The 13,435-nt window shown below is 39.4% G+C and overlaps 1 protein-coding gene across 4 annotated transcripts in view; it reads right to left on the reverse strand.

Annotated features, from left to right (window-relative positions):
- The window catches only part of DYNC1I1 (dynein cytoplasmic 1 intermediate chain 1), a 321,789-nt gene that overhangs the window by 238,348 nt on the left and 70,006 nt on the right, over positions 1–13,435 (reverse strand). For all 4 annotated transcript variants that reach the window (XM_086695920.1, XM_086695909.1, XM_086695921.1 and 1 more), the window contains one exon: positions 8,669–8,784. In XM_086695920.1, the coding sequence (XP_086552046.1) occupies positions 8,669–8,784 (116 nt within the window). The remainder of the gene's footprint in view (positions 1–8,668; positions 8,785–13,435) is intronic.

Genomic DNA, 13,435 nt, shown 5'->3' on the forward strand with positions numbered 1-13,435 from the left:
TTGTTCTGTTTAGGTTAACCAGAGCTAATTTTTATTATTGGCAACCATGAACCCAGACTGGAACAGATATTAGTATCAGAAGACAATCACTCAGGGAATTGGTGTTGGTTATTTGCCCTAATAGGGGCTAAAGAAAATGAAAACTCAGAGTTTGGGAATGAGAACCTGTCAGCCATAACAAATAGCTGGATAATTTTTCTCCTGTGGTGATCTTTAATGAAGTGTCCATTGAAAAGAAGGATTTAAGGGATCAAAGTGTCACTGCCACTCAACAGTGTGAATGGCAGGAAGAATTTAAAGACATCAGGTTGAGGTGGATGCTTCTAATGAAACTGGACAGCTTAAAAAAGAGATGACAAACTCAAATCTCTATATTTTAGCTCAAGGCATAGACCCAGGGAATTTCTCTGGTTGTGATAAACATCTGCATAAATGTCTGCCAAAAATCAAAAGCAAGTTTTAAATTTTGTGGGCTCCTGAATAAAGCCCTTTGAGTTGCCAGACTCACCAAGTTGCTCATGTGAAAGTGACAGGGCTGATTAGTAAATAATGGAAAACTGAACTTGGGGAAAACTACCGAGGCTTGGGAATAGCCCCAAACCACATCCTACACTAAGCCTTGCTTGACAACCGGAGGAGACCCACCTCATTTCTTTTTGCATCTTCACCATCTTATATCAGGGCTGAGCCAGCTCTCTGGCTGTATCGATGGACCTTGATCATCCCACCTGCCACACAGAGCATCATCCCAGCAGGATCTGGAAAGTAAGCTTTCACTGAAAAAATAACTAGTACCAAGCTTCTCTTGGTTTCTGCCTATCCTCTGAGCCTACTTTTTCAATCCTCATGTTTATTCTGTCAGTTACAGAATATCCTGCCATTCAAGCTCTTTCTTACTCAAATTAACCATAGTTTCTAGTGGTTGAAACTGAAGTCTGGAGCATTTCCCTCACCTCTTACCTTTTGACCTATTTTTCTTTTATCTCTTCCATTGTCTGGTTCACAAGGCAGACAGTTGTGATTAATCTTTGAGCCAAGTGAGGTCATCCATCCATTCCCATACCAAATATTAAGCACTGTGGTAGGCTCTAGTGGTACACAGAATTAATGTGTCTGTGACCAGGGATAAGGACCTATGAGAAGGAATGCCCTGAAGGGTCAAGGGGACTATATTTGTAAATGGACCTGGGAGAAGCAGTTAGTGATCTAAGATTACATATTTACTTGATATCTGGTCTATAATTTGGTACTAGTTATTTTTTCAGTGAAATTTACTTAGATCATCCACCTACAATGTGTAAGACTTGGAGTCAGATTAGAAAAAAAAATCTTAGAACTGCTTTTGTGTACTTAACATGAGCTTCCAGTCCTGTAGCCTTAGTTGAGCCTCATTATTCATCTTCCTGCTATGAAGAGGCCCTTTAGGATACCTTAAGGTTGTAAGAAATACTAAAGGGATGGATCCATCATAGTAGCTTTAGAAGAATAATGTTTTTATTTCATGCAAAATCTTTTACTTCTGAACTCCATCAGCACATTAGCCCTTGACCTAGAGAGTATATTATGTTAGTTAATTAATTAAGTTAGTTAGCTAACTGATGGTTAAACAGAAAGTTACTAGACCATCTGCCTAAGATATAACAGTTTATTTTCCAGTATGGTATTGTAACCACGACAAAATCTCATTTTGAGCTTAAAGTTTACATGATGCTCTAGAGCCATTTTTCTCAATTCCCATCCCCCTTGTATAGAACTACAGATAACAGAAATATAGGAAATAAGGCAGTGTGCACCGGCACCAAGGCTTGCTCTGCATTTTGTTTTTTTTTTTATTGCATTCTGTTTTCCTTAGTTAAAAACGCTTCTGTTTTTAATTGGAAAGAATATTTTGGATAAATTAATTTATTTGACTGTACCATCTATGGCACTATCACTAGGTGCGTAAAATAGTAAGTCAACTTTTACCGTGAAGCTTCTCCTTTGGAATATCAAGACTGGCTAGCATCTAAGCCAGTATTTATTTTAATGTGCAATCTAAACCAAGAACCAAGCCATCAAAGCTCTCCTGACCAACAGCTAAAAAGGTGTTTCAGAGACAGGGAAAACTACTATCTTTTTTTTTTTTAACCAGAAAATTTGCCTATTCAATGTAAATAATATCTAAAAAATAATGTCTAAAATGTCTATGTTCCTAAAGTAGCCCATCTTTTTGTGTTTGTTTGTTTGTTCGTTTGTTTTGGTTTGGTTTTGTCTTTCAAGAGACTTGCCAAGATGATACGAGGTTAACACTACTAAAGAAAACTAATATGCTAGGAGAGGATCCCTCAGCCACTGACTTTGTTAACAATGGGCCTGAAGCCTCTACAGTTAGCTCTGAAAGAAGATTAAAACTTTAATTAAGTTTCAAAGGAGAAATAGCAGGCATATTTCAAGAAAGCAAAACATGGCAGATGTCAATATTCTTCTGGAAGAGTACCAATTCTTATCTATGGAACTGAAACTAAATATGAAATTAATGTGTGTCATCTTCACTAGGGAGTTTTAATTTGCATCCAGATGCCAACATGGGTTACCTCCAAATACCTGGCTGTTCTTTGAATAGTATGTTTAGAGAATGTGATCACCAGATGAAGAACTTGAGCTAAGGCTATAACCCCAAAGCCTGTGGTCTCCCATGTTATCTTCAGAGGTTTTAGGATTTGCTTCCACGAAGAAATTATAACCCTAAGAACTGCCTGGTTTCGTATTTAAGGCTCCAAATAAATATTTCCACTTTGATTCTCTGGAAAATGACTTTATTTGGCAATTTTGTAACAAAGAGTTACACTCTTGGGGCCACTAAGGTGTAGGGAGATTTAAATTTTTTTTAAGTTTACTTATTTTGAGAGACCGAGGGAGAGTGCAAGTACACAAGTAGGGGAGAGGCAGAAAGAGAGAGAGACAGAATCCCAAGCAGGCTCCACATTGTCAGCACAGAGCCTGATGCAGGACTCAAACTCATGAATGATATCATGACCTGAGCTGAAATCAAGGGTCAGATGCTTAACTGACTGAGCCACCCAGGTGCCCACACTAGTCATTTTTAAATATACCCAGTGGAAGCCATTACCAAAGTGATATGATATCCACCAGCATCCATTTGAAATTACTATAACAAAGTCTTCTTTAAGAGTCATTTTACATTGTTATTTTTCTCACCTCCCCCACAGAATTTTGACCCAATGAAATATGTATATTTTTGAGAGTTTTTTAAAATCGATTATCCTGTTGTATTTCTATGCTACCAAAACATGTTTATAAGTGGGAATTGTTTTCTTTGTAATTTTGTAAAGCTCTGTGGGTTAAAATGTTTTTCTCTATTATTAAAACATTTTCATTAACTAATAATTTACAAAACCAAAGGAAACATACTAAATTTTTGGCACATCAGCATTGCAAAAACATAAAACCTCACTTCTTTAACAATTCTTTTTTTTTTAATGTTTATTTGTTTTTGAGAGAGAGAGAGAGAGAGCACAAGTGGGGGAAGGGCAGAGAGAGAGAAGGAGACACAGAATCTGAAGCAGGCTCCACATTGTCAGCACAGAGCCTGATGCGGGACTCAAACTCATGAATGATATCAAGACCTGAGCTGAAATCAAGGGTCAGATGCTTAACCGACTGAGTCACCCAGACACCCCAGGTGTAGGAAGATCTAGAACTCAACTTTAAGCAGTTTAGAATTCAAATCTTGATCATTGTCTCCAATCACTTCACACAGAAAGAGAGGGGAGCAGGAAGAGGGAAAAGGGCATTAAGTGTAGAGAGCTAACAAGGAGGTCATACACGGTCTTTAGCAGTCCTTTGTATAGCATGAAGACACAGCAGAAACAATGAAAACCCCATTGTTTATGGGAGGTCTATGAAGGGAGAACCCAGAGGAGAGCCCACAATTGTCTCTATCATGGCAGAATGAAGCTTATTTGTGGACTTGCCCTCCTGGGCATACAACTTTGCTCCTGTCCAATCATCTGACACCTGCTTCGACATAGCTGATCTCATAAAAAGGAAGAGAATCTATGACATCATCATGCCCCTGGGGGAGCTCTCTATAAGTCAGGGAGGTCTCCTCACCCAAGTGTCTCTGTCCATCCATGATGAAGTGAACACCAGGCTGGCTTTGAAGGTCTCAGCTTCTGACTCTGTGAAATGCTGGTCTGTGGTAGACTTGAGCTTTCCAATAAAGGAGCTATTGACCCCAGGTGGCTACTGAGTACTTGAGATGTGGCTAATGCAACAGAAGAACTGCATTTTTACTTTTATTTAACTTCAAACACTGGTATTTGATTCTATTACTGAAAAGCTTTTAAATATGTTTGGGGCAACTGTGGCATATGAATCTGCTGTTTCAACTGTAAATTTTAAGAAATCTAATTACTCTTCAAGTATTTCCAATGAAAATTAAGTGTCTGAATTGGGATATGTCCTAAGTGTAAAATACAAGCCAGATTTTGAAGACTTAATACAGAAAAAGAATCTACAATACCTCATTGATAATTTTTATACTGACTACATATTAAAATGATAATATTTTTAACATGTTGGATTAAATAAAACATTATTAAAATTAATGGCTCATTATGTTTCTATTGGACAATGATAGACTAGACTACTCTAGACAACCCTCATACTTATAGCTTCTGTATTAAGTGTATGCTGAAGAGGATGGGAAGCCGAAGTGGAAATGCTCTTCAACAAGTTAAGAAAAAAAATGTTTTAAAGTACAAATGTGAAACAAGAACCTTCCTTAGCCACTTTTCTGCACACCTCTTCCAAGATCAAAGTATTTAAATAGTGTCTCTGCTCTCTGCACAGTAAAAACTTGGTGACTGCTTTGCTCTATCCTGGTCATCCCATGATTTTCTCCTTCAATTCTCAGAACTGTGCCATGTTCATCGGCAGTTAATGCTTGCACCAGCCCCAGGACTGAAATTAGTGGCCTGGCAGAAATGGCAACACTGAACTCCCCTTACCACACAATCTCACTCTCATGACTTTTCCTTTAAAAATCCATAAACCAATGTAGCCGTAATGCATAGATCATCCTCCTTCCTCCCTGAAGGATAGTGAATACCTTCTCTTCCTTCTTTCTTATTCCTCCAGTATCATGTCATTCTCCATTTCTTCCATTGATGTCCATTGAGCCCTTTCCTTGTGCCAGGCACTGTGTGCAGCATGGAAGTGAAGGACACACAGACTGCTTCAGACAGACATTTAGATAACTGTTAAATGCAGCACGATAAAGGAGAAATGCACTGTGCCCACAGTAGGAGGGATGCCTACCGGAAGTGTAATTACCAAGGAGCTGACCTTTGACTGTCCCTTCTTCCTTTGACTTCCCAAAGGAAGGCAAATAGGAGAGATGGCATTCCGGGCAGGGAGGCAGTAGGTGCGCGTGTATGGAGGCTGAGGCTGTGTGGCACCTTGGAAAATGAAAGCAGGTTGGTCTTTCTTGGGTATAAGAAATAAGGCATGGGAAGGAAGTAAAAGGAAGGTGAATAGCCAACATGAAGCCATTAAGTTCCCACTTATAAGATATCATGAAGAGGAGAGGAAGATCAGAGAATACCTCAAAACTATCAACAGGTTGTGTAAGTTTCTTCCTCCTCCTTCCAGAGCAGCTTACACATTACCAGCAAGCTAAGAAATCCTCATTCTCCCAGAGGTCATTATAGAACTTAGGAGTTTCCAATATGTCTGTGGCATCATCACCTCTGTCATTCAACAGCATTTATTGGGTACCTAGCATGAGCCAGTCACTTACCTACTATAATAAGGATGCAGAAGACCGGCTTCCTAACTAATTTCAGGAAGTCACAGTCGGTCCAGAGAGTATTAATAACAGGCAACACACAGGTAGTTTGGCAGGGATGCATAATTTTTTTTCCTTTCTTACTACTTGGGAATAAAAGGCATGTGTTTAAAATGTTTTGGGAGTAGAAATAACCTGCTCCCCAAATCAGTGTTTCCTATTCTCAGCCTTTTTCTCTGCAACTAATGACCTAAATTTGAATTGGAAAAAAAAAATAGTATTCACATGGACTTCATTCCCCAATCTTCCTGGTTTAAATCACTCTCTGGAGTGTTTCTCAGAACAGGCCATTATGATAACAAGTTAAGAGAATGTTGGTGGAGAAAAGAAGCTTAAGCTTAGGCAAAGTACCTTCCCCTTCATTTTAAAGTGGTAACATGTAAAAAACTGAATGCACTTGAACTCCATTGGATACAGAATGTATCAATGCTCTGATTTCACTTGTTTGAATATTGTTGAGTTTCCCATAGTTCCAAAATGACTTTAAAAATAGTATTCTTTCCTACACTATGGGTAAAAATATGCTATGGGTCTTAGATACACCACAGTTTTAAATATTATCCATGCAAGAGCTTCAGTGTGTCATAAAATTCAGTAGTTCATTGTTTCCTACCTCCGAATGGCTGCAGTTGTCATGAAAACATTGCCATGGCTCAAGCCCCAAATCAGAAGCCAACCCAAACCTGCCATGTGGTCGATTCTCCCTGCAAGTGCCTGCTGCTTTCCCCAAGCTCCCCCTCTGCCAGCTCCCTTCACCCAGCAGGTAAAAGGCAAGCAGTGGGCACCTTTGTCAGCCAGGCAGCTGGGCGACTGCAGGCAGCCAAAGGTCAAAGAATCATCTGTGGTAAGAGGACAATTTGCTGAACCCAAATCTAAAGTTCTTCCAGTCTAAACCCATCGGGCAGTGCTTAATGTCTAGAGCTACAGTAGCTAGCTTTGAGTTCAAATCTGTATTGTGGAATTTGAACCATTGAAACACCCATCACCACAAAAAACCTCTATGAATCTTGTTAACAAAACAGGAAGACCTTCTGCCAATAGCTGAGAAATAAATTCCTTCTTTCCTGCTGCTTGGACCACAGCATAATGAGGGCTCCCAAGCTCTCTTTGCAGTAATAAAACAAATGCCCAGGCTTTTCCTTTTGATGTGTTCCAGTTTAAAAGTTTAGAGTTGATGCCTTTTCATCCTTAATTTATCTTCCCTTGTAAATATTTCTGTACCCTTTCCAATATCTGAAGTCTACACATTTTCAAAGTATAATTCACTCCTTCTCCAATTTCAGTTGTATAACTTTATGTTATGGGTCAAATTTTGGGCTAAATAAACATACCTCAGGCTACAGCCCTGCAAATACCTCTGGCAGCAAATTAACTCAAACAAATGTTTTGGTTGGGTGGTGAGGTTGTTTTTTAATAATCTTTCTGATCTGCCTGGAGGTCCAAGGATAGCCTAGGTGAACTCCAAAAAGCTTTTCTAACTTTGTATTTTCTGCCACATTAATAGAAGGTTCTTGAAGTTGTTTAAGTGGTTGGTTTAAAATTCCACCACCAGAGGGTGCTACTTGTTTGCTTCTAAAATTCATTTCACTCTCAGATTTGAAAGATGGAGGCCCTGTCACCAAAGACTTGTCCCTGCAGCACCCAGTATTACCCAGGAAAGGTTTCCAGAAGACCTGTAGGCAACGCACTACTTCAAGGAATCAGACTTCACTTCGCTTTCGACATTACATGTTTGGAACCAAAATTGAAAATCTCTGTAGCTTGCACAAACCCAACTGCACTAATTTATATATTTGCTGTAAAGCAAGCAAGACATTCGAATCATTTTCCATCCTCATGACTTGTGTTCAGTATTTACTACATGATGACAATGAAACCCAAACTCTAACATTCTCTTCACCACACCAAAAAGTAAAATAACATAAAGTAAAAAGAGAATTTGCCTAGCTATGCCAATCATGCTGTTTTCCAACAATGTAAACAACTCTTACACACATATATCTCTTCTGCTTGAGTGTAATGTCTCATTTCTAGGGAGCATTTTATAAGCTTCAATTTCTCTTACTGCATTTTTTTTAATGACTGGGATTTGCATCTGACTTTTCCACGTGACGTTTTCTGGTATGCATGAAGAAAGCATGGAATTCACTTCCCATTCACCTATGTGGAGTGTGCATGGAAAACTTTTTTAAATTTTAGATTTTAAGTTTTAAATGGTAAGACACTCTAGTGTGTTGTCATCTGAATGGCAAAGCCAATCAGGGGTCAGCGAAGTTTTTCTATAAAGTTCCACACTGTAGTAAAGATTTCTGGCTATATGAGATGTAAGTTCTGTGTCACAGCTACTCAATCCTACCATAACAGCAAGAAAGTAGCCACAAAGACTGTAGACACCAATGACTGGTTGTGATTGTAGTTCAGAATACTTTATTTTGAGGAACAGGTGGTGTTCTGATACTTGCTGACTCCTGAAAATGATGAATCTTAACGTACACATTGTTTTTATTGATAAAATTCAGAAAAGTTTCTATAATGTCATCCTGTGATGATTTTGTCCTTCCTCATACAGTTGTGACAAAGCGTGACCTAAGTGATCCATTTTAAAGCTCATGGGTCCTTTGGAGGAGTACCACTAGGCTCCCTGTTCAGAACTGTCAAAATCTGAGCCAAAGGAGATCTGGACTTTCAGTGTGTCATCATGTTTATGTCTTATGAAGATCGGTTGTGGTAAAGATATAAAACCAAGAAGGATGTGACACCCTGGCAATTTCTCCTAGAGATAATATGGAAAGCAAACAAAAGACATAGCTTATTTACCTTCAGACTGATGTGTAGCCAGAGGAGTCTGGGTCTCCTTGGAGTACGACACAACTTCCCTGGGCAGAAAATCCACCTGGGTAACCTTCGACACACCCAGCCTGTGCAGTCTTCGTCTGTAAGTAACAAAGGACAAACACTTAAAAGAGGGAAGGTGTTCTTTGCAGAAAAGCTATCAGTAATAACGCACAGGACCAACACAAACCCCAACCTGCAGTTTCTCAGTGCAAGGGGCTTGGGCTGGACGCTGGGACACTTGGCTTCTTGGCCCACGTTGGCCCTAATTTTCTGGTGATGTCAGATAGGTCCCTCATGCTGACCCTCAGTTTTTCTATCTGTAAAACAAGGTCTTGGTCTGGCTCAGAGGAGACGCTTCCATTCTGAGCACCTTTGATTTTGCTTGTTTTAAATCAATAAAGGGAATTTTCATTGGTAATACAAGATCCTAGCCTCTTACATGAGATAGACAAAGGAAAAGCAGTGATTCTCAAGTCAGAAGAAAAGAAAGATGATTTCTTAATGGGGTAACATGTTTGCTATGATAGCATCGAGAGGAGCACATTCCAAGAGGGAGTATAACACTTCTCAGTTCTCCAGAAGAGGAAGTAACACAGATCAGCATGTGAATCTGTGTAAAGGCACATTGCTAAAGCATAGGTGGGTCAAGAGGGCACTGGGCTAAGAGTGATAGGATTTTAGCTTGGAATTCCCCAACTGTGACCATGTGCAAAACAATTTCTAAATATTTATGTCATGCTTCAAGTGTTTTCAGATGTTTCTAACATCTATCACGTCATCTGTTCTCACAACACCTCTAGGAGGCATATGGGAAGATGTTATCACCATCTCCATTTTATAGATGAGGAAAATGAAATGCAGTGTAAGAGACATGTCCAGGTATATAGAACTCATACATGGTTAAAGTACTGTTGGCCTGAATCCTGGTCCAGTGCCTTTTCCACCAAGCCAACTCCTACCTAGGGCTCTTAATGGTGGTTTCTGAGTTACTGCAGAAATCTGAAGTGCCTTCTGAGTCCCCCAGGCACATCCAAATCATGGCGACAGCAGAGTCTGGTGGTTAAGCACATAGACTCTAGCCCCCCCACTTACCAGCTGTGTGTGTGATCTTAAACAAGGTACCTAACCTCTCTGCACCTCAGTTTTGTCATCTATAAAATGGAGATATTACTAGTACTTGCTATTAGGATTGTTATGGGAACGTATATATATGACGCATATGATGCATATACTACATATGTATTATGTGCACATATGTACATAATTTCCACACTTATATCTTAAAACAGTTTCTGGAACATTATTTTTAACATATAGACTTAATATTAGGATGGGACATATTCTACTGTGTTTCTTAAAAATTTCCAGGCATAGAGTATGTATGCTTCTCTCTGACAGGTAATGAAAACTGAAATAAATGCATAGCTCAATAGCACATACAGGGAATCCTAGTTACACTCCCTAGTTCTCTATGGCCAGTAGAAGCACATTTTATTCATATTATTGTTTTTAATTATTACTAGCAGATGGCACAGACTCATTGTATTTTTGGTACTCCTAGCAATAATAAAATTTAAAAAATGCATGTCACAGCTGGAAATTTCCTTGTACAATCTCCCAAGCATTCTAGGAAAAAAGTTTTTCTTCTTTTCTAGGAGTTGCTCAAACAACTGAGGTGATTATCAAAGATGTGTACAGAGTAGATGTGCACAAAGTTCTCTAAACGCCGGTTAGAAAACAAGCCTGTTTGGCCATCTCTGAAGTGCCCATAACCAGGACCATAGTCGCAGCTGCACACAGGCCTGGGCCTCACAAGCCTCACTCACTCACAAGTCTGCACCGCAGAGTGTCAGGCTGGGTTCCCAGAACTCCGTGCAGCCTCCTCACACAGAGTTAGTGGAAAACACACAAAATAGACTAGAAACAAAGTTGCCAAACAAGGTAAAAGGCTCAAAGTTTCAAAGTAAGAAACTCAGGTATTAGTTTAACATCTTAAGTCAGAGAAGAATGTTTTCTTTCCTGAAATAGGTCTTTCTCCAAGCACTTGAAAAAACAAGCATGAATAGACACCCCAGGACTGCTTGGGGTAATGCCTCCTCCTGCTGTTTCATAGCCCAGGGCATCTTTCTGAGGTTGAGAGAGGTCAGGCTGCATCACACAAGCAAAGATATGGAAAGAAATGTATGCTCGTATGACAGCCCCACCTTTTCAAATGAAGCCACCCCTGGCATGAAGGGATCGCCCTGGATCCTAGACTTCTATGGGCATCTATGTGAGGCCCAGAGATCTCCATACTCCCACTGAAAGGTACCTACAGATTCAGGCAGGGATTCTAGGGTTTCTTGCTGATGGGACATAAGTCATAGGCCTATCTTGATGGGTAACCATCAGCAGGCTGGCATGTAATTTGATAATCCACCATGGCAAATCAAAACCAACTGATAAGACAGTATGGCATAATGGTCAAGTCATGGACTCATTCAGAAACAAATACGGCTTTGAATTCTATGCTTGGTCACTTATCAACCGAATGGTAGGTGAAAGCTTTGAACAAGTGACAAACCCTACTAAGCCTCAAGTTTCTTATCTGTAAAGTGGGTACACATCACTGAGTGGTTGTGAAGACAGAATGAAGCTAATACTTGCAAAGCACTTACTTCTGTGCCTGGCACATAGCAAGCAACTCCTGGCTTAAGCATCTCTACTTTTAATTTATTTATTTTTGACTGGTAATGCTTGTATTTGTTTTAAAAAACCAGAGAGGACAGATTTATGAATGCTCTATATTAAAGATTCTTTAAGACAGCAGATTTGAAGATGATCTCTTTCAATGAAGCATGAGAATCACCCACCAATGTCTTTATATGGGCACATGTATCCTTTTGGCTGCTTGGGAGACCCTATTTGCTTTTCCTTTAACTGAAAGCATTATCACCATGATACTTCTCAGCTGTCAAAACTTAGTCTGCATGAGTGACCTTATCTCACTAAACAAAATGTTTCCTTTTCTCAAAAACTATCAAAAAGTTTCCACCAGTCCCTCTCTGATGCTGTATTTGCAAACCCAGGGTCCCAACTCAACCCATGCCATCAAGAATAAATAAAAGCTAAGTTGTGATGAAGTGATTCTCCGCATGTGCCAATTGGTTGATACATCAATGAACTTGTCCTTTTCCCTTGAGGGTGATTTTGTCTCAAATGATTTATAATTTTAAAGCAACGGCTTATAATGCTTCTTATGGGGTAATGGATACATTACTGTGTCTTTCCCTGCAGTCTCCACATTGATTCAGCTGCATTTATAGCAAATGCTTTTATACTTTGTGGCTATTCTGCTGTTGCTTTAGTAACTGTGTAGTTATAATGCAGATAAACACTTTTTATATATTATCTTATTATATCCTCATTACAATTTTACATCCTATTCCAATTTTACACTTTAAAAAATTAAGGTTCAGCGATAGTAAGTCGTTTGCCCAAAATCACAAAGGTAGTAAGTGACAGACCCAGGCCTTTGGCTCTGTCAAACAGCAAGCTAAGGGCCATGTTCTTAGAAACTGTTCTCTGTTGACCCTGTCCTCTGATTTTTTTTCCTAATGCTTTATGAGCATCGCCTCACTGAGGCACACTCTTACAACCTAATATAGTAGAGGGCCAAGCACATGTGATCATTTTATAAGTATGAGAAAGGATTCCTGAGACACAGCGAGGCCTATAGTATTGGAGCATAATCGAAGGATCCTGTTTGCAAGGTGAGCACCACACAATGGTTCTCAGTCCTGGCTGGTTCAGACAGGCTGGCCAGTAGGTGGCACCCTTCCACAGCAAAGACCTTCCTCTTAGGTGTGTTCTCTGAGTCCTCCATTCTGAGTATTTCCTAGACCAGTCCTGGGGCCTGCATGTCAGTGGATCCAGAATCCATCCATTTATACAACTCTGTGATAGAGGCCTTATTCAACTTCCCTTTTTGTAGAAAAACATTTCTACAATTTTATCAGCTGAAAAAATTATTATAAAATGTTTAAGACATGAAGTACACAGTAGTTATTTCCTTTAAGTATGAACTTTGAGCATCATATATTTTTTATTTTTATTCAAGCCTTATCAATTCATATTTATTTTGTACAAGGATACAAATTAAACTGCTTAGCAAGAGAGGGGGAAAAAAAAACCAATGTAGCACTAATGTTACTATAATTCCTTTTCCTTCTAATCAGGCTGTAAATTCCATACTGGCTCTTCAGTTCTGGCTCTGGGATCACTTAGCTGCCATCCCACTCCCCCTCCTGCAAAGCTCATGCTTTCACCTACGTACAAGCAGATACTTCTGCTATCACCCCTCATACAGGCCACTGTATTCACCTCTTTTCATGTCTGATATGACTGCAAGCTTGCTTATTTATCCCTTACTGATTCATCTCTGTAGCTTGGGCCTCAGTTCAGTGTCAGGTACAGAGGAGGCACTAAATCAATGTTTGAGGAAGGAAAGGTGGGAAGAAGAGAAGACTAGAAAAGGGGAAAGGCAGAAGGCATCCTACAGAAGTGTAAACTGAGATTTTAATTGTCAAATGCCAGGTGGACATGGCATTATTATTAAATTATACTGTGTATTTTCACCTTGGTAGTTTATTCTAAAATAAGAGGCTTTAATAGAATTTTAAATACACCGAATTAAATGTGTATCATGTTCTAAATAATCATAAGAGAGCGAGTCAGTGTCACTTAAGAAGTACAATAAGGCTTCATATA

The sequence above is a fragment of the Puma concolor genome, chromosome A2 (assembly GCF_028749965.1).
Source record: "Puma concolor isolate L17-30 chromosome A2, mPumCon1.1.hap2, whole genome shotgun sequence".
Lineage (NCBI taxonomy): Eukaryota > Metazoa > Chordata > Mammalia > Carnivora > Felidae > Puma > Puma concolor.